This window comes from Peromyscus maniculatus, chromosome 2 (assembly GCF_049852395.1).
Source record: "Peromyscus maniculatus bairdii isolate BWxNUB_F1_BW_parent chromosome 2, HU_Pman_BW_mat_3.1, whole genome shotgun sequence".
NCBI classification, from domain to species: Eukaryota; Metazoa; Chordata; class Mammalia; order Rodentia; family Cricetidae; genus Peromyscus; species Peromyscus maniculatus.
This window is the reverse complement of record NC_134853.1, coordinates 160,722,571-160,745,302: the sequence shown is the minus strand read 5'-3', so window position 1 is coordinate 160,745,302 and position 22,732 is coordinate 160,722,571. Positions and strand designations below refer to the sequence as shown.

The window sequence follows — 22,732 nt, the reverse complement described above, 5'->3', positions numbered from 1 at the left end:
CTGATGCTCTCTTCTGGGCTTCACACACACACACACACACACACACAATTTTAGAAGTAATAAAAATAATTCTTGCTGGGCATGGTGGTGCACACCTTTAATCCCAGCACTCAGGAGGCAGAGGCAGGAGGATCTCTGTGAGTTCGAGGCCAACCTGGTCTACAGAGTGAGATCCAGGACAGGCACCAAAAACTATGCAGAGAAACCCTATCTGGAAATTAATAATAATAATAATAATAATAGTAAATAATTCTTTTTAAAAAGTTACTATTCAGAACAAGATCAGACTTTTAACACATGGAGACCCAAAGTTGGACGTGTTGACACACACACCTTTAATCCCAGCACTCGAGACTCTGATGGATCTCTGAGTTCAAGGCCAGCCTGACTCTACATAGTAAGTTCCAGGAGAGCCAGGGCTACACAGAGAGACCCTGTCTCAAAAGGAAAGAAAGAAAAGAAGAAAAATGGAGATGAAAACATGAAAGAATACTAGAAAAAACATAAAAGGATGCAGAGAAGGGAATGCTTTATTTATAGGACACTAAGTAGGAAGGAGAGTTGGAAATCCTCCTACATGGGACTTGATTTTTGTGATGAAAAGTTTAAATCCCTTCTCTACTGAAGCTCTTATGATATTTTCCAGAAGTGCTGAATGACAGGGTTTCTGCTGAACAGGAATTGTTCATGTCCCTGGGAATCTGAGGGAAATATCTGGACCCTTATGGAGCTGCTGTCTGTACCACCCTGTCTCCAGGAGCAGTCCTTCAGTGACCTGGGGGCCAGGTGCAAAGGGTCTCGACACGAGGAAGTCATTCAGCGGCAGAAAAAGGCCTTGTCGGAACTCCGGATACGAATCAAAGAGCTGGAGAAGGGCCGTTCTCCCAGTAAGTCCTCTGCTCCTTAGTCCCAGCTTGGGGGCCCCAGAGCCTGGTGGACACCCTGGGGACTGGCTGCTTGGCCAGGATGTCCCCATCATCTCGTAATCGGAAGGACATTATAACACTAACAATGATGGGCCAGTCCCCTCCCCCACCTCAGAGTCAACCGCAGGCCCTGATGTTAAATAAATAGGACATGAAAAACTCACTACTGTCCTCCTCCTTATTTCGCTGTGACCTGGTGGGAACTTTGTCATGGTCTAACGCGACCTGAAGATGAGCCCCGGCGGTGCCTCTTAGAGCACCCCATTCAGAAAGGCTGGAATTGGCTCAGAACGGGCAGCTGGGGGCTGAGCAAGGCACTGGGCACCAAGTGTCCCAGTACAAGTCTCATCTTCATCTCTGTGCCTGAAAGGCCTTAAGTGAAGTTCACCTCTGCAGTGACAGCTTTGTGGCCAAAGCCTTACACTGACTGTGTGAACTTCGGCAAATCATTTAATCTCTCTAGGCCTGGGTTTCCTCTTCTGCCAGGGAGGTCGTGAGGATTAAAACGGTCCTGTGGTAAGTGTCCTGTAAGTCGTAGCTGCAGTGATGATGTGAAATGATGTCTTCCTGAGTCTAAATTATTTCTTTTGTAGATCATAAGGACCACGTGAATGAATCGTTCGTAGAACTAAAGACCCTCAGAATGGAAAAAAATGTACAGAAAATATTATTAGACGCAAAGCCTGACCTGACGCCAATCTCAAGAATAGAGATCCGATCGGTAACCAAAAATCATTTACCTCTGCAGTGACTGGCATGAGAGGGTGGGCATTAGGGCTGATGTGAGCCGAGCTGCAAGTCAGTGTGTTGGAGGTTCAGGGCCAGGGCCTCCCCGATGAGCAGGTGTCTGTCTCCATCACTCGCCAGTGAGTCATCAGATATTGGCACAGACAGTGGCCTCCATCTGCACAGTATATTTGTCATTGCTTTGACTCTGGGCCAAATTGGTCATTGAAGCACAGAGGGTTCGTCCCCTTCCTATGAGATGTCCCATCCTGCAGAAAATGTCCAACAGGCCGGTGGAGGAGGCCATGCCATGAGTTTGCCAAAGGCGGCTGTTCCCTCTAAACTGAAAGACATGAACACATACAGTTGGAAGGAAGTGGAGATGAGAGAGGCCAGAGGGTCCTGTAACGGAGTCCAGCCTGAATGCTGTGTGTCCTCCAGCGAGGCTGCCAGGTGTGGCGACACACACCTGTAATCCCAGGACTACTCAGGAGGATCGGCAGGAAGAGCAGGGGTGCAGGTCATACTTGAGGACATGCTAAATTTTAGGCCTACCAGACCCTCTCAACAACAACAACAAAAATCAAGATAACTCTATGAATGTTTCCCCCCAGTGCCTGACTCAGAATTTAGACTAAATAATAGGTAGCTGTTATTCCTAAATAATATAATCCAAGGAATCTTGACACATAGATGTCAAGATTCTCAGGAGTGAGTAATTGTGACTTTGGAAGTGACCTTATAACCCAAAGGATGTTAGACTGAGTAGTTAATGGACACATGACAACGGACAGCTCAGGTCGGTGTCAATCACAGGACCCACTGACCACATACCAGCTGACACAACTGGGAATGAAGCACATGGAAGGTTCTAGAATGAATAACAAGGTTACCTTATGTGAACCAGTATCCTATCTAATTCTCTTTCTGAGCTTTTATTAGCATTGGAGCAGAAGGTCTTTGAAGTGAGCTGGTTTTCTTAATAAAAATCACACACCCAGTCTCCAGGGTTGGGTGTGGAGGGACAGTCTCCAGATGGGAGGTCAGCTGGATCTCATGGCCTGACTGTGCTTCCCAGACAGGCCTTCCCCTTGCTCATGACCCACCACTGCCTCTACACAGCAGGGGACCTCCCGACTCAGTTTTTTTTTTTTTTTTTTTTTTTTTTTTTTTGGTTTTTCGAGACAGGGTTTCTCTGTGTAGCTTTGTGCCTCTCCTGGAACTCACTTGGTAGCCCAGGCTGGCCTCGAACTCACAGAGATCCTCCTGGCTCTGCCTCCCGAGTGCTGGGATTAAAGGCGTGAGCCACCACCGCCAGGCCCGACTCAGTTTTTAAAAGCCTTGATCCTCCAAGGTTGGAGGATCCTCCAAGCCTTTTGAATTATAAGAGTAAGGAGGAAGAAAAGCCCCCGTGGATTGTGCTGGGCTTGAGCTGAGCCCTTCACCTGCTCAGTGAATCCTTGCTGGGCCTTAGCATGTCCACTGTCCCTATTTGACAGTTTATGAATTAGGGTTTCAGAAGCCAAGTGCCTCATCCAAGGTCACAGCGATACAGAAGGAGGGAGCCTGTACTCTGTCCCTGGCTGTCTTCTTCTGGCACCCTGCCAGGCCACAGAGAAGGATGAAAAGGGGGAGTCCCGGAGAGGGGTGCAGAGGACTCTGCTTAATTTACTGTCATCCTCAAAGACCCTCCCCTTGTCAGGACTGGGGAGACCGCTCAATGGGTTTGCTCTTCAAACATGAGGATCTGAGTTCAAATCCCCAGTGCCCAAGGAAAAAGCCAGGTATGGCGCACACCCACCTCTAACTCCAGCATTATGGGAGATGGAGGCAGGAGGCTCACGGGGGCTTTGCTAGGCTGCTGGTAAAGAGTGACAGAACAGGACAACCAATTTCCTCTGGCCTACACACACACACACACACACACACACACACACACACACACACACACACGTCTTTTCTTATCTCAATATATAACTGTGCCAAGCCACACTTAGCACTGTAAAACCTTTCTGGTTTATGGTCAGGGTTTGGTGGTGCTATTTTGGTCTTCAGGGTCACTTGGCAGCACCTGCAGATGCTGAGGGCCACCGAGATGCCCATGATGTACCTGCTGGGTACTGAAGTCCACTTGGGTCCTGATGAGGTCTTTTACAGTTACTCATGGCTCTCCATGTTCTCTGCCTGGCCTGGGTGCTGTCCCAGGCTTCCAGCCAGAGCTTCCAGAGGTCAGCTGACTGATGCAGGGCATAGTAAGTGCACAGATGGATGGCCCAGCCTACATCATCTCAGGAAATGGTCCAAGGGAGCCTCACCCACCCAGAGAACATTTGAGCCACATCTTCTGAAGAACTCATTTCTGCTGTATGAAAATGAATTTCCTCCCAAAAATAGGAGAACACATCATTCTTGTGTAGCCTTCATTCATTCATTCCTCAGGCACATCTTGTGCCCCTGTGTGACCAGTGAGTGCCACACTAGGCACAGGAGTGGAGTATACACAGACAGCAGCATGGTCCCCATCTCTATGGAGCTTGTCGCTCTGGCCAGGGCTTCTCAACGTTGGCACAATATTTTGGGTCAAGGGCTGGGATACCTTAATTGATAAAGTAATTGTCTCACACATACATGACTTGAGTCTGATCCCCAGAACACACATTAAAAAGAGGGAAACATGCTGGCACACACCTTTAATTCCAGCACTTGCAAGGCAGAGGCAGGTGGATCTCTGTGATTTCTAGCCCAGCCTGGTCCTCATAGTAAGTCCAGACCAGCCAGAGGTACACAGTGAAACCCTGTCTCCAAAAAAAAAAGAGCTGAGCACCATAGCATGCACTTGCAAACCCAATGCTGGAGAAGTAAAGACAGAAGGATTTCTGGGGGTTAACAAGGCTCAGGACCTGGTGAGAGACACTGTATCAAAGAACAAGATGGGAAACAGACAGCTCCTGAGAAATGGCGCCCAAGGTTGGCCACTGGCCTCTCTCTCCACTCACACAGCATATTTGCGGTCAGATGACTCCCGTCTAGTTTGACTGGGGACTGTCTCACTCAGTGGCAGCCTCATCATCCTCCTGTTGGATGCCGGTAGTATGTCCTCTTCAGGAGAGCCTAGACGTCACTAACAACCTGGGAAAGTGGGGGGGCAAACTTCACCCAGCTGAGAGTTGCTATTCTAGAGTGGGGTGCAAACTTCACCCAGCCGAGAGACGCTGTTCTAGAGTGGGGAGGCAAACTTCACCCAGCTGAGAGACGCTATTCTAGAGTGGGGTGCAAACTTGGCTCAGCTGAGACCCTGTTCTAGAGGGAAGGCATCAGAGGAGGAACCGGCAGGCGTATAACAAAGCCGATGACCAAGAATCCAGACTAGATGGTCAGGAAGAGAGATAAGAAGCCTGTGGAGCCCCTCTTCCAAAGTCACGCAGGGTCCTAGCTTCCCCGTGCCTGACACCGACACCAGAACGCCAAGAGAGTATCCGTTTCTCTTTTATTTCAGGCCCAGAATGGCCTTTTAAACTCGGGCTCCAACTTGGCCATCGAGAAGTCGATGCGAACAGATGCTACAGAAGCCTTAGAACTCAGTGAGAAGCTGGTGTGTGCGCGCCGTCCCCTCCCTTCCCCTTCCTTTCTGCCCAGCATTGGTCCCCACATGTCATCACCGTTAACCACAGGGTCTTTTACTAAGTCTCAATCTCTGAGCCACACTGAGTTGTTCTAATAACTCGGCAAGACCCGCTGCTACCCAGCATGGGCCAGGAACCAGCACATAGCCCAATTCCTTGAAAGCTCCATCGTTAGAATTTCTGAATGTTAATTTCTTTTGTCGTTTCCCACCCGTTCCGGAAAAGACTTATTGTTCATGGCTGTGGGGGAAATGAAACCTAACTGCAGTCGCTTCCAACATGCTCGTTTGATTCCTGCGGCTGCAAAGAATGAGCTGGAATCAGACGTCAGCCTCCTGATGGCCTCCATGTAGCCTCGGGCGCTGCTCTTACCGGCAACCCATCTCCTTGCAGTACATGGACATGAGCAGGACGCTTGGCAGCCTGATGAATATCAAGGACATGTTGGGCCATGTGAACTTGAAGCACCTCTCGCCCAAAGAGCGGGAGGCGGTCAACCACCTCCGGCAGAAGGACCTGGACCTGGTGTTTGATAAGATCACTCAGCTCAAGAACCAGCTTCAGAGGAAAGAAGAACTCCTGAGAGGGTGCCAGTGGGAACTAGAGCAGCTCAGGTACCGCACGGGTTCCCCGCCTAAGCATGGACAGCAACACGCTGCTGGGCCGGGGCAAGGCAGGGGCCGGGGCAAGGCGGAGGCCGGGACTCAGGTTAAGCACAAACACCAGTTGGGGGACATGACCTCCTGGAGCCCAGCATGCATGAAGCCCTGGGTTCCATCCCCAGCAGCACATAAAACTTGTTCACGTCTATAACCCCAGCACTCAGGAGGTAGAGGCAGGAGGAACAGGAGTTCAAGGCCATCCTCTACTACACAGCAAGTTCAAAGCTTACCTGGGCAACATACGCCCCTGTCTCAAAATAACAAAAGCCTGGAGGTGATTTTGTAGGTAAAAGCATCTGTCCCACAGCTGTAAGAAGCTGAGTTTGAATCCCCAGGCTCCGCATAAAAGCAGTAGTAGGAATGCCTATAATTCTGGTGTTGCTATGGGAAGATGGGAGGCAGAAATGGGATTCACTGTTCTGGTATACAAAACAGAAAAGCAACAAAGAGATCCTGCCTTAAACAAGGTTAAAGGCAAGGACCCACACCTGAGCTTGTCCTCCAGCCCCCACACATGCATGCCCACGTTCACACAAATAAATGGGTGTACACACACACACACGTGAACCTTGACTTAGCACTTGTGCGGCTTTGAAGGTCCATCATTTCCCGAACCCGAAGACTTGCAGGTCCCCACCCACACCCTGGGCCCTTGGAAAGGCCAGCAGCACATCCTGAGCCATCCGACGCTGTCCACGTCCAATGTGTCCTGCACTCTCTAGTCCCCAAGGCTTTGTCATGGTCTCATAAGTCAACCCCATATGGAAGGATCTAGAGAGGCCAGGGCCTTCAATGGGGACGGTGAGGGGGAAAGGGACTCTGTCTCTCCATGCACCCAGGCATAGCAAAGTGTCCATTCAGATGTACCAGACGCAGGTGGCGAAGCTGGAGGACGATGTCTACAAAGAAGCCGAGGAGAAGGCGCTGCTGAAGGAGGCCCTGGAGCGCACAGAGCAGCAGCTGTACCAGGAAAAGAGACTCAACAGGGCCCTCAAGCAGCAGAAGGTGAGCCACTCGGCCCCTTAGAAAGACAGGACAACTGGGAATGGAGGCGCACGCCTTTGATCCCAGAGCTCGGGAGGCAGAGATGGGTGGGTCTCTGTGAGTTCAAGGCCAGCCTGGTCTACAGAGTGAGTTCCAGGAAATCAGGGCTACACAGGAAACTCCGTCTCAAAATTAAAAAAAAAAAAAAAAAAGAATGATATAATAATCCCAGGGAGACCCACAATGCAGATGGTAGCAGAATAGCCTTTATGGTCGACAGACCTGGTTTCGATCTGCACTCTACACTCTACCACCTGCTTTGAGATCTTAAGCAGGCTCTTAACCTCACTGACCCCCAGTGTCCATCTGTATTGTTTTTTTTATCACAGCTGTTTATTTCATTGCCCACACGTGCATGAGTGTGCGTGTGCTACAATATGCATGTGGATGTCCGAGGACAGTTCTCAGGAGTCAGTTCTCTCCTTCCGCATGTGGGTCCTGGGAATCAAACTCAGGGTGTCAGCCTTGGCCGTAGATGCCTTCACCCACTGAGCCATCTCAGCAGCCCCCTCTACTCTTGGGGAGACAGAACAGACCTCAGTCTCAGAGCAGGCTGACTAGGAAATTAATCCCTGCCACCATCTATCTCTTTGTGACTTTCCATAGGCCCAGGGCTCGGTCTGTGCTTTGCAGACATGGCCATTTAGTAATGCCATTAAGGGGCCTTCCTGGGGAAGGTTTTTTTACAGATCAGGAAATGGAGCCTCGGTGGGTTGAGAGACCAGGGCTGGGGATGGGATGAAGCTCAGTTGGCTGAGAACTTGCCTAGCACTCACAAGGCCCTGGTTCGGATCCCCAGCACTGCATAAACTGGGTGTTGTGGTGCCTGCCTGTGAGCCTAGTACTCAGGAGGGTTCAGAGTGCATAGTTTGGGGCTCACCCGAGCCACATGAGATGAGCTCTTGTCAAAAAGAAGAAAAAAAAAAGTGAAAACAGAGGGTTGGGAGGTTTGCTAGGTTCACACAGTGGCTGGTAAATAGGGCTACACCATGCCCCAAGCATCTCCCCTGATCCCTGTGCTGTGTGCTGGGCTGGCCCCCAGGACCTCCGTGGTAACTGTAATCTTTTTCAACTTTGAAGCTGCATGTTTATGTGTGCATGCATGGATGTATATGCACATATATGTGCATGAGTGTTTGTATGTATATGATTGTGTGCATAAGTGCTCAAATATGCATGACAATGGACATGCTTGCATATGTGTGTAAATGTGTGACTGTAACAGTGTTTGTGTCTGTGTTGGCATAGGCATACACATGACTCTTCTGTGTCCATCAATATGGATGTGACTGTGTGTGTGTGTGTGTGTGTGTGTGTGTGTGTGTGTGTGTGTGCTCTGATGAGGCCAGGCCATGAGAAAAGGATGTCCCTCCCCATCCACGAAGCTCCTACTGGGGCAGGGGTCATTGTAGAAGCCAAGTCCCAGCCCAGTAGTGAAAGCAGCCCCAAACACTGCTGTTCACACTCACCCTCTGAATTAAACATCACAGACCTCCGCATGTGTGTGCCATGGGCTATCTCAGGCAGAAAGCCGGGGCCTTCCGCACTGAGCCGCTTCAGGGCAGCTGAAGCAGTGATAGGAGTTTGGACTTGCCAGGGTGCCCACTTCTTCCCAAGGTGCCCCCTGGAATTTGGCAGCCCGGGTCCTCGAGAACAGACTCAAAACCATAGAACAGGACCTCAGAGGGCCCCAAGCAGCCCATTGTGGTGTGCTGGCTGAGAATCTAAGAACCTGAGGATTTGCATAATCAGTGTCTCATGCATTATTCATGAGCTGCCTCATTCATACGCAATGCAGCCACCCAGGCCCGTTGGCACCAGACATCCTGCATGAACGACCTGAAACGGCCCAGCTGAACCTGCATCAGGGGTCCCAGCAGAGCTAGGGCTGGGGCCTTGCAAATTCTCAGGTTTTACAGTATGGAATAGATGGGGCTGCAGCATGGCCACATTGTGCCGATAAATGTCACGCTCCACTCAGGCTCACGTGTGCCTGCTGGCTGGGCGCGCCTACTCCATCCTGCACCTGCTGCGTTCCACAGCTTGCAAGGGGCTCATCCGGGGCCAGCAGGCTCAGAGGGGACCTGAGCCTGACAAAGGGTCACAATGCTTGGCAGCCCAGCAACAGACACAGAACTCCCATCAAGCCCTCTGCCTCACAGTCCCTGTAACCTCTTCACCCCACTGATTGCCAGGGTGGTGGGGGTGTCATTCTAGGGCTCTGGTTCTCATATAAGGCCTGTGATGCTACATATTGTCAGAAACTCCTGTTTGCTGGGGGAAAAGAAATTCTAAATCATCTGTCCATCCTAGGAGGGTATTTTCATAGGAAGGAAGGAAGGAAGGAAGGAAGGAAGGAAGGAAGGAAGGAAGGAAGGAAGGAAGGAAGGAAGGAAGGAAGGAAGGAAGGAAGGAAGGAAGGAAGGAATAGTTGGTGGGGTGTAGAGGTACACCCCTTTCATCCCAGCGCTCAGGAGGCAGGACAGGTTGATCCCTAAGAGTCTGAGGCCAGCCTGGTGAAACCCTGTTTTTAAGGGAGAGAGTCTTAAAGGAAAATCAATTGTTCTTTAAATTTTGTGTTTAATTTTTTTCTCAAGGAGGCTTAACATTTTTCAAAGTCTCCTGTGTAATATCATAAAGATAGACTGGTTGGGTCCCTGAGGAGGGAAATTTCTCGTTTGGAGCTTCAGAACCATGTTCCTCCACAAAACATACACACACACACACACACACACACACACACACACACACACACACACACTACATACCCATGCACATGCATACACCAATGTATTTTAATGTTTGAGCACCTCCTCACAATACAGAACTTTGCGGAATCAAAAGCCATGCCCCCAAACTAACTCTTTTTTTCTTTTCTTGACTTTTCATTGATGTATAGGCCTTGCGCACGGCACTGGGTTATGTGAGGACATATATCTCATGTATATACTACACATTATACACACACACTCACTTTCTCCTATATTCCCTTTTCTCAACCCTACGACATTTCTGCTCCTACTCTCCTGTCTTATGTACATACACAATTTTATAATCTGTGTCTATGGAAAACCTAGGAAGTGCGTGTGAGGGAGAACATTCACTATTTGTCTTTCTGAGAGGGGCTTAACTGTCTGTACACTAACACCTTTGACTGTGTGGTGAGACGCTAAGAAAACCATGGTGTGACACACACAGAGCCTGGGACCTCAGAGCTCTCTCTGTGGACAACAGGACCATGACAACACCCCTGGCCGTGCTCAGTCCTGTCCAGTTTCCGAATTCCCAGATTAAGGCACCTGTCTCAGAATTAAGAGGTCAACTTTGGAGTCAAACGATAGAGCTTTGTGCCCACCTCTGAGACCTAGTGACAAGCAGGTGACCATCCCATGTCTCACGCTTCTCAACAACAGCGATGGCACACAGAACCCACTCTGCAGGATAGTGAGGAGGGGTACATGGCAGAAGGCCAGCAGCACCCCAGAAAACTCAGTACTAGAGAGAGAGACAGGCAACTCCAGACGGTGGGGGCTGGTCCTGCCCCCTCCACAGCTGAGAGCCCAGCAAACCCTGAGGCTTTTCCTGCTCCCACAAAGCTGGCAGCTCCTTTGTGAAGCATTCTTTTCTAGCTGGTGAATGCAGCTGGGGCCCGGGCCAAGAAAGAGCAGATACTTTCCGTGAATGGCTCAGATGGGAATTTTCAATAGAAAGCTTTTAAACGCTCGGGAGCTGCCCTCTGAGAAGCCTGTGAGCCCTTTCCCGGCCTTCATCGGGGCTGGAAGTGTGAGAACAGCTGCTATCACTGGCTGCTTGGCCGGGGGAGAAAACTTCACTCCTTTCCAGGCTCCAGCCTGTCAAATCCCAGCCCAGGGGGCTTGGTGACTGCTTTCAGGAGTGGTATCAGCTAGCTGGAGCCCCAAGCCCCTCCTAGGTAATTACCTTAGATTTCTTGTCTCAGGGTGAGAATATAATCAGGCCATGGCCCACGGAGTTCAACAAGAGCGTGGGTACAAAGCCTGAGCGAGCAGGATGTCCAATGATGCTTTTGGTCACCACCGTCACCCTTATCTGTCTAACTCACTGCTTCCTAAGATTGGCTTGGGCCCAAATATTGTCTACATCCTCTTTGCCTCTGTCCCACTGTGGCCAAGGAGTAGAAACCAAGAAACGTTGGGCAGGTGAGGTTGGCTTGTCAGATAAAGACACCTGCTGCCCAGTTTAACTACATAAGTTAGATTCCCAGGACCTATAAAGTGGAAAGACAGAACAGACTCTCTGGAGTTATTCTCTAACCTCCACATGAGCTCATGGCTCCCACAGACAAAAACTAAATAAATAAACAAATGTATGAAGAAGTCAGTAGATGCATTGGATGGGGATGGATTGAGAGCACAGGGATGAAAGGCCGAAAAATGAAGCGTAGGTAAGTGGTGCAGAGTGTGGATGCAAAGTGCTGAAGAAAAAGGGTCCCATCCTCCCACATGCCTCTTCAGAGAGTGTTGGGCAGTGAACTGTAGCATCTCCCAGAAGCCCTCCTAGGTATGCTCCAGACTGGAACAGGACAGACTAAACATTCTCTCCCTCCCCTGGTATTTTCACTCAGGACAGAGTGGAAGATCAAGAAAGAAACGCATCCTGCAGCTGTCCCTTCAAAGACAGTGAGAAGCAGGTATGGAGAGGCGAGAGCAGGCAGCCACATGCAAAGTAGCCCATCCTTGCAAGGATGATAACCCTGCAGCTATGAACAGCAGCCCACACTGCCCAGGGACACAGGCACCCCTCCCCATCCTCCCTCCCAGCCTCACCCTGCCCGCTGCCTACTGGCACTTTGGCAAAGGACCTAGGAGACAGGCAAGTGTCTAACCCAGGGTCCCAAGGTGTAGGAGATCCCAGTGCACTTTTGGCTGATGGCACAAAACATCTCTAAATGGCTTGGGGATTTGGAGACATGAGAAAAGAAGAAAGGGAGAGAGTGGGGTATCCCGGGACCTCTGTCCTGAGGATAAAGGGTAAGGGGGTAGGTACAAGGTGGGACCCGGAATGGAGATGAAAGTCCCTGACTATAGCAGCCATGACACTGGCATCAGCTCTCGCCTTAGTCCAGGCTTCCTGGCAGCCAGGAAACAGAGATCCATCCAACTTGGTCTCCAGTTCACGCTGATCCCCAAATACAGTACATGAGCTGTTCCCGGTGTCCTCAGAACAAGGATCATGCAGCGTATTCCCCTAGGGGAGCCTCATGTGACACGACGTGCCATATCCCTAAGAGCAGCCTTGGTGAAAAAGCAGCACATAGTGTCCACTGAGTCACACCTGAGAGCATCTCTTGATGGGAGCAGTGAGCTAGGGTTCCTCAGAGTCCTTGGGTCCTGTGGAAGGGGTGACTCTTGGCACCCCCAACCCCACATTAACCAGCGTGGCTTTACTACATATATTTTATATACCAGCATACTCGTGGGACTTGGATTGGGTAACGGGTTCTGCTGTAGAAAGAGGAGAAAACGGGGAAAGAAGAAGGTACCCAGACAAGGCCTGGGCCTGCAGGTCAGTGGTAGAGTCCTTGCCTAGTGTGTAAAAAGCCCTGGGTTCCATCCCCAAAGGAAGGAAGGGAGGGAGGGAGAGAGAGAGAGAAGAAAGAGAAAGAAAAAAGAAAGGAAGGAAGGAAGAGAGAGAGAGAGGAAGAAAGGAAGGAAGGAAGGAAGGAAGGAAGGAAGGAAGGAAGGAAGGAAGGAAGGAAGGAAGGAAGGAAGGAAGAGAGAGAGGAAGGGAGGGAGGGAGGGAAGGAGGAAGGAAGGAAGGAAGGAAGGAAGGAAGGAAGGAAGGAAGGAAGGAAGGAAGGAAGGAAGGAAGGAAGGAAGGAAAGGAAGGTTTTGAATTGCCACTTTATAATACCGCAGACTCTGGATGGTGGTCATTGTCCAAGCGTAGGCCCTCTAAGCCAGGTTTGTGACCTGCGTGTCTGCACGTGCGTTTTTTCAAGCGCACGCACGTGTGTATGTGGCATGAGAACATGTGCAATTGCCCTTGGAGGCCCGAAGGCATGGGATGTATCTTGGAGTTGGAGTTACAGGCCTAAACCTCCGATATGGACCCTGGGAACCACACTCAAGGCCCCTGAAGAGCAGCCGGCGCTAACAGCCATCTCTGCAGCCCCAACGTGATAAATATGGAACAGCTGCACGCTCAAGGCCTTCTAAATACAAAATGCCCAGAGGGCAACTGTCAGCTAAATTCAGGCCTCAAAGAGTTCTGGGGACAGCTGTTTTGAGAGGATGGCAGAGACTGACAAGCATTCACTCTCCCTGTCCCGAGAGACAGTGCCACTCCCCACCCCACCCCCACCCCCCGTGGGTGTTGGGGAGGACCCGTGGGGCTGCCAGAGTAGGAGGGGAAGGTAAAACAGGACACCCAGTTACAGCTCAACTTCCTGTTTGTTCTTCCTTCGGTGTTGGGGACAGAACCGGGGACCCCTTGCTTGCTGGGAACACGCCCTACTACAGAGCTACACCCTCTGCCTTTCGAATTCAGGGGAACAACAACTAGTAATTTAGTCTAAGTATGTCCCAAACACTGGATGGAGAGATATTTTCATAGAGATGTGATTTCATTACGAAGTTTGAACGGACTTGGGCACCGTTTTCTCTGGCAGTCTACCACTGAGTATTGACACCAGCTCACTGCCGAGGCGGGAGGCTCAGGAGCAGCGTCACAAATAGCTGACTCATGGGATGCGTTTGGCTTTGAGGTTTTGGTGGTGGTGTTTTGGGGCTCTGGGGGTTTTGTTGTTGTTTGTTATATTTTTTAAGTAATATCTCGATAGGCTGAATTTCTAGCTTCTCTGAGAAACTTGTGAGACAAGAACACAAGACCCACAGTCCATCCGCCATCACCTCCCCAGCTCCTTAGGAAGGACCAGGCTCCCGGTTCATGGCTTACCCAATCTCCCTTCCTTTTCTTCCATCCAGAGCTCTGAAGGCATCAGTCTTTGTGACCCTGGGCGTTCAGAGCTCTCTGGGAACTCCCTCTCCCTAAATGGCTATGTAGGACCCCCTCTTGGAAGCCTATGTGTCACTTCCTGGCCCCCCAAAATGGGCCCAACCTTCCAAATGAGCAGCATTTTAAAATAGAGAAGAACCCATTCCTCTTTGAGGCAAAAGGCAGTTTCAGTCTAAACTAAACGTTGTCACTATCCTTTCTGTATTAAAGAGACGCATATTTGTAGACATGGTCAAGAACAAGACGCAGAAGTCAAGTCTCCAGGTGAGTGAGAAAGAGAGGAAGCAGTTAGCACTTACCTCACTTCTGCGTTTGCTACCGCCATGACATCTCATTCACCTCTGGGGCAGGAGTTAACCTAGCCCACAGAGGGGGGAATCAGGCTCAGAGACTGAGGTGCCCCCACACGCAGTTAATGAAGAGAGCTCCGTGGAGCCCAGCACAGGTGGGAGACTTTGAGTGTACCACGGTTTGGGTAAGCATTTCTCTTAAATTCCGAGAGAACACCACCTAAAATGTTCTTTTGTAAGAGCTGGAAAACAAGGCTGACATTTTAAATATACCGAACCATCGCAGTTGTGATCCAGCCCTTCCTGGAATTGCCCCAATCCGCACTCTGCCTTGCCGAAAGCAGAGGCGAGCTTGTGGAGGCCTGGGGGTAGACTTGCTTCCTCTGTTCATGAACAGGGAAATAAGTTTGTCAGCATTTCAGGGGTACAGATGAAGGAAGCATAGCACTCCCCAATATAGCCTGGCCTCCCCATAGCTCACACACACACACACACACACACACACACACACACACACACACACACACACTCACACTGTCACCTTTGAGAGCTTCAGGGACCTCGACTCAGGCTAAACTGGGATTCAGAGCATCAGTGATGAACGAAAAGCATTTCAGGGCAGGCCAGTTTATAAAGCAGAATTGGAGATTTTAGATTTTATTCCAGATAGTTTCATATAAGCTTAAGCACAAGGGTTATGTCAGACATGCCCAAGTGTGGGTGTGGGCTCCTCGGGGGAGAGTCAAGGCTCTCCCCATGTTTTATGATAGTCATATATAGGATTTGGGGTGGTGTTTGAATTGACGATCTTATCAGTGGGTGTTCCCTGAGAGGCAAAAGACAGGATTACAGTTGATAAGGCTGAAGTCCAGCCTACAGGGGTGCAGGAAGGTAGGCTGCCTTGCTGTTGCAGGCAATGTCTGGGGAAAGCATGAGACCCAGCTAGGGTCAGACACACTCAGGCTTTTAGCTGCTTTAACATTAAATGTCTATGCACGAGAGGACTGTGGACTCCGGGTCAGCAGCCTTTATAGATCGGTTAATTGTGCTAGCTTCTTGCATCTCTGCTGGTGAGCAGCTTCAGACCCTTGGATGAGATGCTCCTATCCCTCTCATAATTTCTCTCTCTTGTTGTGCCCCGGGTCTCTGAAAGGTTACAATAGTCTAAAACAACAAAATTAACATTGGAAAAAGCATATAGTCTATGTAGGGAACTTTTTTTTTTTAGCCAGGCTCTCACTATATACCTTTGGCTGACCTAGAACTCACTATGTATACCTGGCTAGCCTTGAATTTACAGAGATCTGGCCTGCCTCTGTCTGCTAGTGTAGAGGCATATGCTACCATGCTTGGTCATAAAGGCCTTTTGTTTTTGTTCTTTTTTGTTTAAGACACGGTTTTTCTGTGTAACAGCTCTAACTGTCCTGGATCTCGCTCTGTAGACCAGACTGGCCTCAAAGTCACTGAGATCCACCTGCCTCTGCCTCCCGAGTGCTGGGATTAAAGCTGTATGCCATCACTGCCTGGCCAAAAGGAATATTATTAAAGATCAAAAAATCTCTTCTTCAATATCTTTATCCCAACACTAGACAGGTAGATGTTGGGAGGACAGAGAGTATCCTGGGGTCCCTTAGATCTGAGACTTTTGCCTGCTGTGAAGAGCAGACTTGCCTTTCATCCACAAACCTGGGAGAGAGGCTGCTAGTTTTTGTCTGAGAACTGCCTGAGGATGTAAGCAGACAAAGATATCTAGGGGGCCCAGATGTCACAGGAACGTCGTGCTTCTCTGATATGGAGATCCAGGAATGTCAGGCGTCCTCTGGGCTGCAGAGTTTGGGACAAAGTGTACTTCTGCTAGGAGTGCAGCAATCTCATTTCCCAGCCATGAAGGCATCGCTTCAAGCTTTGGGGTCTAGGACTCAATGGCACAGAAAGCTTTGCTCCATCCAGGCTTCTTGCAAATTTTTGCTGGGTCCCCTCCCTAACATGCCTGGAGTTCTGAGGGAGACAGAGACAGCATGGTCTCTGGGAAAGAGACGGGGCCTGCGAAGTCTCTTCTAGGCTTGCCCACTCATAGGTCCCCCCATAGCTTCAGAAGCTCCACTTGTCAAGGCCCCACGGCTTTGTCTTCTGCCCTCCAAAATGTCATAGGCTGATTCTCGTTCCTTTGCAGCCAACAGTCTTTTGTCATTGTTTGTGGGCCATATACCAAAGTGGACATGTTTCAAGTTTTCTATGGTCTAAAACATCTCCTAGCCACTTGCTGATTGCTTAGGCTGGGCTACCATACTGCTTTGCATGGGGTCGGAAGCGTGAGCCACCAGGTTCTACCCTGTGACAGACATGAGCTGAGAACCTGGGATGTGGCAGGTGAGGACAAGTGTGGAGGTTAATTGTACATCCCCAAAGGGGCAATGCCACCTCCAAGGGAGCAAAAATGAGTTCTTTATGTATAAATCACATACACCAAACACACACACATGCATGCACACATGTGCCTGCACAGGCTGGGTATCCCTGATCTAAAGATCTAAAATACAAACTTCCTTAGCACTGACATGTATGTATACATGTGTGCACATGCATAATACATATATATACATGAATATCATACATTTTCATATACTTGAGAGGGGTTATGGAAAGACATCCACAGTGTCAGCAAGAGGTGATAATGAATGAAGGGTTCACAAGGGAACTAAACCAGAACACTCATAAAAATCCTTGCCTTCCTGGCTTAGCCTTGGAACTATTTTTTTGTTAAGTAAATGCAAGTGCTAATAATTACTCTGGTCAAAGTGCTGGGAAGGCAAAGGTTGGTGGGCAGAGCTCTAAAGCCTCCTTCAAGGGGTCCCACCCAGTCTGAGGCCACAGAGGTCTGTGGGGAGATGGCTAAGGCACCCGTGGCTGCTTGGGAACAGCTTGGGCCTTGCGGTTTGCCAGAAAAAGCCAACCCAGAGTATAATTTCCACCTGGCGGCACTGTTGCAGACTGGGATCTGTCCTTTAGGATGTGGTCTGTGATCCCAAAGATGTCAAACTGAACACTGGGTCCTGTCTGTCTGGAGGCCAGCTCAGGCTGGGCTCTGCCAGGGCTCCACCCCTTCCTGCTTGCATTGGCTGGTCCAAAGTTGGCAGCTGCCTCCTCTACCCAGGTCAATGGACACATCTGCCTTCTGCAGGGCCTCTTCTTGTTGGGTCAAATAGACACCAGACCGTCCTTTCTCCCCCTATTCTTGGCAGACACGGGGGTGGCACCACCTGCACCTGGGAGTCTATTTTTGATAAGCTTCTTTCTGGCTCTGGTGCCACAACAGGTTGGGGCAGTGACATTTGGGAACCATCTGCAGGTGGCAGTTTTATTGAAAAATCTGGTGAAAGAAGCATGAAGGGAAGACCTCGCAGAGGGAAGAGGATCTCGGTTGCTGTCTGGTTTCTTCCTCCCTGGTGTCAGGTCAATGGTGACTGAGTGGCCTACTGCATTTCCCTGGTGTCAGGTCAATGGTGGCTGAGTGGCCTACTGCACCTCCCTGGTGTCAGGTCAATGGTGGCAGAGTGGCCTACTGCATTTCCCTGGGTTTCAGGTCAATGGTGGCTGAGTGACCTACTGCACCTCCCTGGTGTCAGGTCAGTGGTGGCTGAGTGGCCTACTGTATAGGCTTTCCTCCCCTGAACGGATTCTGAACACAGGCTCTCAGAACATATTCAAGGGCCAGGTATGGTAGGTAGCACATGTCTGTAATCCTGGCACTTGGGAGGTACAAGCAGGAGGATCAGGAATTCAAGGCTAGCCTGGGCTATCTCACCATTTCAAGGCCAGCCTGGACTACATAAGATATTGTCTTTAAAAAAGAAAACAAAAAACAAGGGGCTGGAGAGTCAGATCAGCAGTTAAGAGCACTTGCTCTTGCGGAGGACCTGGGTTGGATTCCCAGCACCCACACAGTGGCTCACAATCATCTGTAACTCCAGTTCCAGGGCATTCAACACCCTCTTCTGACCATAGCAGGCACCAGGCATGCACATGGCCACATACATCCTTGCAACCAAACCACTCACACACATAAAATAATAAAATCATTTAAAACAAACATTTAAGGCTCCCATCTGCCACTGGTCTGGGCCTTCTACGGCTAATTTCAAAGCTGTCCCTTGCACAAAGAGATCAAGACATAGCATTCCTGTTAAGACATTTCCAGAGACTGGAGAGACACCTTGCATGTTACAGCACTTGATACCAAGCCTCATGACCTGAGTTTAGTCCCCAATACTCACAAGGTAGCGACAACAGACTCCTGCAAATTGTACTCTGACTGTATGCATGGCATGCACAGACATGCACATGCATGTACACACATGCATACACACCCAAATAAACAAAATGATTTATTAAATTAATTTAAAAATTAAATCAATTAATTTAATAAATTAAATTAAAAAACAATAAGCCTTTCCAGAATGACTCCACAAGTCTCTGAGGAAGACAGGCCCCATAGCCTGGTCTTCATCTGACAGAGGTTGGGGGGGGGGTGTTGTAGAGGGACAGCTGAAACTCACCACATCAACCAGCTCCCCTTTGCCTTGGATGTATGTGTATACTAATGTCTGGAGTCACATATGTGTAGGAGACAGCGGGAAGCATGAATCCTGTTAGATAGGAGTTCAAAAGGCCAAGGTGTCTACAGAACACAGAGGACCATGTGTGAGAGGGTTTCTGGAACTGTGGTCATCAACCCACAAAGGGGAGATGTGTAGATAGAAGCAGAGATGGGTGTCCTGTAAAAACCAACACACACACACACACACACACACACACACACACACACACACACACTCCACTTCACTGCCCATTCCTCTGCAGACCTCTTCCTAGTCATGTGACAGGAAGCAAGTGAATGATGCCTCAGGGTCCATAAACCCCAGTCCTTGGAGATCATCATCCAAAAAGCCTAGCTGTGGCCTGGGAGCAGCACCAGGCCTGTGGCTACCATGGTGTCCTCTGCAGAGGGAGTCAGGAGGCAGAAAGGAGCGAGGGTCTCCTGAAGAGTCGGCCTGTTCTCTTACCAAACCATGAGAGCCACAGGACACCTTTAGACCTGTGACAGCTCAGGGGGAGAAACCCCGCCCCGAGGATTAGGAAACCCCGCCCCGAGGAGTAGGAAACCCCGCCCCGAGGAGCAACTCCAATCACACAGCTCCCATTTTCAGACATACCATGTAAACTGAGGCAGGAGGAAAGCCGTCCTCATGCGGCAAGGATGCATCCAAGCATGAGGCTTATCTTCGGGGAGCATGGCCCTGACCGATCATTGCACCCCCTGTTCAGAGCTGCCTGTGTATGCATTCTACTTTATCTCACAAACAAAACCTGCACAGGGTCTGGCATTGCCGGCTCACCGGCGGAGAGCTTGTACGGCTCTGGCAGAGGAGTGGCGTTTGACTCCCAGCACCCACGTCAGGCATCTCACACACGCATGTAACTCCAGCTCCAGGAGCCATCTGCTGCCTCTGGACTCCTCAGGCACCTGAACAAGCATGCATGTGCTCATACACATACAGACACATACACATAATTTAAAAATAAAGTAAATCCGCTGGGCAGTGGTGTCCATGCCTTTAATCCCAGCACTCAGAAGGCAGAGGCAGGCGGATCTCTGTGAGTTCGAGGCCAGCCTGATCTACAGAGTGAGTTCCAGAACAGCCAAGGCTACACAGAAAAACCCTGTCTTGAAATTTTTTTTAAAAAAAAAGGTAAATCTTTACAAAAAATGCATAGTTCATTTGGGTCCCTGACTGTACTGACAAATTTTGTGTATCTGTTCTTCTTTGTTCATTGAAGGTTGGAGCCAAGAAAGCCACACTGAAGACGGGCCAAGAAAGAGAGACAAAGAAGGAGGCATGCAGGTCTAGCCAGAGTCTTTCGTTTGCTAAGCAGGGTGGAAAGAAATAGGAAACACACTGACCGAGGGCCTCAGATGGTCCTGAGTGAGTCGGTTTGACTCTCCAGTAACTGAGGGATTTTTATAGCACTTTAAAGATGGTTTGATATTTTGCACAGAATGTATTTTGGATTATGTGGAGAGAAGATTTTTTTCAAATATCTATAAATGTATATACATGCAGGTATATAAAGAATATGTCTATAACCCAGACTCCTAGTTTTGTGGACACAGTTGTGTGGTTCACTTTTGGGTTACAGTGTACCCAAGCATCGGCCCCTCTCAGGAGCTCCAGGAGACCCAACTGGAGCCACAAGGCAAAGGGGAAGCTGAATTTATATCTGAGTTTAATATAATAAATTTAGAATGCCAATAAATTCCATCACTTCTGTAATCCTGACTGACATGTCTACAGCACTTTGCAGTTCTCAATCACTTCTCAAAGAATTCTTTTCCCAAGCCCTTCATTCCTCCATTTCACAGAGCTGGGTGTCAAACCCCAGAGAGGCTGACTGGCCTGCCTACAGTCTCTCAGCCGGCAAACTCAAGAGCTGGCCTCAGAGGCTGGCTGTCTAATTCTGTCACATTGTCCATTCTGCTGGACCAAGTGACCCTTGTCTTCTCTGTCTCTGGCTACAGGACAGACCAAGGACTCAGTCACCAAAGAACACATTCTGTGTTTCCATGGTGTTCACAGAGACACTCTTTTCTCTAGTGTACTGCCTTCTGTCCACCTCCTCACTGACATTCTTTCTTGGCCTTGCAGCCAGCCACACCTAGGTGGAGAAGGAGCCAAAGGACACAAAATAGATTGATTGTTGTTGTTGTTTATTTTTAAAAGCCACAATAAAAATATTTTCATATTCTGTTCTAGTTTCATTTCTGTTGCGATGATAAAAATACCCAGACCAAAAAGCAGCCTAGGGGATAAAGGGTTTGTTTCAAGTTATTTTGCCAGTGTCAAGGCAGGAACTTCAAACAGCCAGTCACGTCACACCCACAGCCAAGGGCAGAGAGAAATGTGTGTATGCATGCTCACTCGCTGTGCTCAGCTCAATTTCTCTACTCTACTGCAGTTCAAGTACCCCTGCCTAGGGAATGGTGCCACCTATGGTGGGCTGGGTTGTAATGGTGGTAATCTAATTGTACTGAAATGTGATTTTGATTGTATGTTAATAAATAAAGTTGCCCGGGGGTCAGAGCTATTAGAGCCATAGCAAGAGTGTGGCGGTGGTGGCACACGCCTTTAATCCCATAGATCTCTGTGTGTTCAGGGATACAGCCAGCATTGGAGACATATGCCTTTAAGACCTAGGGGGCTGTACATTCAGACAGTGACGAGGCAGTCACGTGTTTGGGTTTACAACCAATGAGAAGGCAGAACAAAATACTATAAATAGACGAACAGACAGGAAATAGGTCTCTTTCAGGAAGCTGGGACACCGCAGGCGGAAGGGTGAGATTTTAGCTCTGAGCTCTGACCTCTCGGCTTTCTCTTTTACATTGTTTCTGTGTTTCTTATTTAATAAGACGGTTGGTTACATCAACACTGGGTCTTCCCACATCAATGAATTTCATTAAGGTGATACCCCATCGCTATGCCCACAGACCAAATGGAGTAGGCCATCCCTCCTTGAGACTCTCTTCTCGAGTGATTCGGGGTTGTGTCAAACAGACAAGTAAAGCTGACCATCAGGTATTCTAAAACCAAATATATTCTTTATACTTGTTAAAACTTGGGGATTAGAGGATCAACTCTTTATGTAGCATTCCATGACAGGTGTATCCAAAATCAGAGAGGTGAACTGTGCTTGACCTTAAAAATGCTTCTGAAGGGCCAGAGAGACTGCCCAGTGGTTAAGAGCACTGGCTGCTTTTTAGAGGACCCGGGTTTAGTTCCCAGCACTGGCAAGGCAGCTCACAGCCATCTGTAACTCCAGCTCCAAGAGATCTGACGCCCTCCTCTGGCCTCCACAGGGAACTGCATACACATGGTGCACATGAGCACACACATAACAACAAATAATTTTAAATATTAAAGAAAGGCTTTTTTTAAAGCTCTTGAAAAATCTCAAAAATATTTTTCATGAAGAACCTGAACTGAGCCATACTTGTGATCTCAGCACTCCAGAGTTAGGGGAGGGGGGGGGGCAGGAGTTCAAGGTCAGCCTCAAGTACATAGCAAGTTTGGGGACAGCCAAACTTGAGACGCTGTCTCAAAAGGGGCATGCTGACGAGATGGTTCAGTGCTCAAGCATGAGGACCTGAGTTCAAATCCCCAGTACCTATTGAAAAGCCAGGCATGTCTGGACACTCACCTGCAACTGCAGTGACGTAAGCAGAGAGACAGGAGGACGCTGGGGCTTGCAGGCCACCAGCTTAGGTCCCGGGTCAATGAGATACCCCGACTTAGTGGGACAGGTGAAAAGTGCTAGAGTGAGACACCAACAGCCTTCTGGGCTTCTGCATGAGTGCTCATATCCACATACATATGCACACATCAACACACACACACACACACACACAC

At 49.3% G+C, this 22,732-nt stretch overlaps 1 protein-coding gene across 13 annotated transcripts in view; it reads left to right on the top strand.

Moving 5' to 3' along the window:
- Fhad1 (forkhead associated phosphopeptide binding domain 1) overlaps window positions 1-21,075 on the top strand; it is a 124,382-nt gene extending 103,307 nt beyond the window's left edge. For 4 of the 13 annotated variants that reach the window (XM_015994336.3, XM_006975497.4, XM_076565612.1 and 1 more), the window contains 8 exons: window positions 758-887; window positions 1,520-1,647; window positions 5,149-5,244; window positions 5,669-5,889; window positions 6,777-6,942; window positions 11,585-11,650; window positions 14,188-14,241; window positions 20,106-21,075. In XM_015994336.3, the coding sequence (XP_015849822.3) occupies window positions 758-887; window positions 1,520-1,647; window positions 5,149-5,244; window positions 5,669-5,889; window positions 6,777-6,942; window positions 11,585-11,650; window positions 14,188-14,241; window positions 20,106-20,216 (972 nt within the window). In that variant the 3' untranslated portion in view covers window positions 20,217-21,075. Of the gene's footprint in view, window positions 1-757; window positions 888-1,519; window positions 1,648-5,148; window positions 5,245-5,668; window positions 5,890-6,776; window positions 6,943-11,584; window positions 11,651-14,187; window positions 14,242-20,105 lie in introns of those variants that run through there. The other 9 variants (XM_076565614.1, XM_042272260.2, XM_076565611.1 and 6 more) reach the window with 5 other exon arrangements.
- The last annotated feature ends 1,657 nt before the right edge of the window (window positions 21,076-22,732 follow it).